Below are 3,144 nucleotides of genomic sequence, written 5' to 3' on the forward strand. Positions count from 1 at the left end.
TGGCAGTCAAGATAGTAAATAGCATCAGGCATTGTCTTTCATCTGAAAAGCTTTTGACAGCACTGTGCAAACAAACATTGGTGTAAAATCAGATGTAAGTGCGGTCTACTGAGATTGCCTGTTTTTTTTTGAACAGTCCACCTTGGGAATGGGGCTTAAATAAGCATTGAGGGAAATGAAAGGTTTTGGAGCCAACAAAAGTTAAGCTTTTGCAGGAAGGGCAGCTACCCAACCTGAAAGATGATCTTATTGCTGACAGTAAAACTTTCTGGCGCAGTGGAAGTGATACAGCATGTTGCGCAACACAGGCCTGGGCTTTGAATGATCTCCATTTACAGAAGGACTCTCAGCCGAAGGCACTTCCCACACTGACTGCTGCAAGTCAGCAATTTCAGGAGCTCAAAGAGTTCCTGGCTGTAGCTGTCAGACCTTCAGAAAGTAACTCGCCTGTGCGGGTGCCTGCACGCTAGCTTAGGTGTGCCAAGCTGTTACCCTCGGGTGGCAGAAATATGACAGCATCAAACGTTAAATTGACCTTAGGTGACAAAATACTTCGCTGCTCAATCTCCTCTTTCCTTTGCCACATGGGCTTCTGAGATGTCCGTGCCCTGTTAGCTTGCCTGGGGGTTGGGATTGCTCGTGTTGGTGTAGTGAGAGGTATTGGAGCAGCCTAGGAGTGGGCTAGAGTTGGGGAATATAACGAGAACTAGCTATGCTGTAGCCATTTCTGAAGTTGCAACCTCAAGCAATGCATTTCCCCTCCACCCCACTCAATACCACAGCTAAACCACAGAGTCCAGGCCCCATTGAGGGTCTTTGTGTGCAGATACGCATCGTTGGCAGGACAGCACCGCCACAAAGCCTCCCTTGTTTCCAAACAACTCTGGCAATGATACGATGTTTGTCATGGCCAGCCATGAAACAGCCAGGAGGATCTGCAGCATGAAAGATCATCTTTCATTCTGAAAAACAGAACATCCTTGATGCCTACATAACTAAATAGTAGCTATGGAAAGAACATGGGAGTGGGCTCTGGCTGGCTGGACACCAGTGCGTATGCTGGTGTAGCTGGACATCACATTTCTGCCTCCAGAAAGCTACTGCTCCATATCTGGAAATATAAGATGGATGCAAGTGTGAGAGATGCTTGTGTGAGCTGCCCTCTGAAACAAGCATTTGCCTTGTGAACAGATTCCTGGACAGCTACCCTCCTTCTCCAACCCCTCGGGCTAAGAAAACAGTGTTTTAATTGTGTTGTTCAAGCCCGAGCCCACATCTGCTGTTGGGAAAGTGCAGGGCCAGGCTCTGTACGTTTGTGAATTGCAGGAATACAGGTCTGGTTTCCAACAGGATATTGCATTTCTATTAGATTCATGTATCTAAATCCAGGACAAGACCTTGGAAAGTTTCACCCAAATCTCTTAAGAACAATTTCAAAGCTCACCTGCAGGTTCACAGGACTTTCCATCTTCATGAAGCCTGTAGCCAGCAGCGCAGGAACACACGACTTTCTGTGGCGGGTTGTGCTTGCAAAAGTGCTTGCAGCCTCCATTTTTAATAGCACAAGTGAAATCTGAATGAAATTAAAATGAAACTGTGAAAGCCCTTTTGAAATTTCCGCAACAGGGGGCAGTTTAAAGATTCAGCTGGACAGGGCGATGGGCCCTCTTGTCTAGACTGGGCTTTTCCCAAGAAATGTTGGACAGAATGATCCTTGAGGTCCCTTCCAACCTGGTATTCTCTATTCTATGAAATATGACTGGTCAGACCTGTTGGGACCTGGACCTTTGGACACAGCCTATAAATCACTCCCTTCTTTCAGACTATGGAAACAGATGCTTGTTTGCAAGGAGAGCGTCCTCCTTCTGAATAACATCCCTGCTCATACTGAAGGAGCGTCGGGCACCTCTTTGAGAAGGCAGGTTGAGGAACTGCCCTATGAGAGCTCCCACCACCCCCTGGCGCAGCCTCCTGCCTCCAACAACTGTCTGAAATTTGTCACCCTGACCATAAAGGGCTCCTGCAAATATTTGTTTATGAGCCACGTGATTTCCCCACTGTTGCGCTGCTTTCCTTCCCAAGCTGGCGTGGATGTTAGCAGAGAACACCGTGTGTCAAATGGGAGCCAACTGTGAACCTTTGTCCTGGGAGTATCACTGGCTCCAAATTGAAAACCTCAGGCAAAGCCCTGTGTTCTTTCTGACGCACCGATAAACCATTGCAGCCTGATGGGGAAGACCCACTCCAGCAGGGTGTTTGATGAAATGGGTCACAGCCTGAGGCACGGCGAGGTTCCCATCATGTGTGTCTATCTTCTCCCACCTCACCTCGCACTCCTCTGCGATGGGAACACTGTCTCTTGGAGGTGGAAAACTGCTAATCCACAGACACCCTTTTAATTCCCAGTGAGTTTTCAAATACCTTCACAGCAGATTAACTCCACTCCTACTTCCTCAAGGACACCTCCCTTCCTGTAGCCATTTTAATGCCATCATTTACTATTTTTACAGAGCTCCTTTTCACGCCTCACTTCTAGCTCTATTTTTGTCCCTGTCTCACTTCCACGAGAAATCTGCAATGAGACTATTTAAATTTGATGCAGCTTTGAAATGCTCTTTTTAACGTACACTCCTCTCCTGCCAGAGCAGAAGCACAACTAGAAAGAGAATCTTTTATTAGTGCAGTGAGTCTAGCACATTAGGCGAGCTGCACAGCCCCTGATTATATTATAAATATAAGAGCTGAATATCCCTCTTGCTTAAATTATCAGCTGTTTGGTTTTCATAAACTCCTCAACCCATCAGGAAAATATTTGCCTTTTGTTTGCCTTCAGAACCAAGGTTGCTGGGGATAATTATAATTATGAAATTTAGCAGAGTGCTGCTGAGAGGAGGTTGTGATGATCCTGCCCTGCTTGGCACCTGCTGCCCAGCCTGGTGTGAGGAATGAGAGCGTGGGGCCCCACCAGGGCCGGTGGAAAGCTCTTGCTTTCAGTGGGTGAGCGCATTGTCCCTGACAGACAAGCAGCCCCGGAAAGGCTTGTGCTGGGGAGATAAAGGAAGGGCTCTGCGTCAACATTTGCGCTGGCAGCCCCAGCCTGCTGCACAAAAGACCTCGAGCCTGAGTCTCTGCTGAACGACGCGT

The 3,144-nt window shown here is 47.7% G+C and overlaps 1 protein-coding gene across 1 annotated transcript in view; it reads right to left on the reverse strand.

Moving 5' to 3' along the window:
- F9 (coagulation factor IX) overlaps window positions 1-3,144 on the reverse strand; it is a 16,052-nt gene that overhangs the window by 7,157 nt on the left and 5,751 nt on the right. The window contains exon 5 of the mRNA XM_010143158.1: window positions 1,445-1,573. Coding sequence (XP_010141460.1) covers window positions 1,445-1,573 — 129 coding nt within the window. The remainder of the gene's footprint in view (window positions 1-1,444; window positions 1,574-3,144) is intronic.

This window comes from Buceros rhinoceros, unplaced genomic scaffold (assembly GCF_000710305.1).
Source record: "Buceros rhinoceros silvestris isolate BGI_N320 unplaced genomic scaffold, ASM71030v1 scaffold5949, whole genome shotgun sequence".
In the NCBI taxonomy this organism is placed as follows: Eukaryota; Metazoa; Chordata; class Aves; order Bucerotiformes; family Bucerotidae; genus Buceros; species Buceros rhinoceros.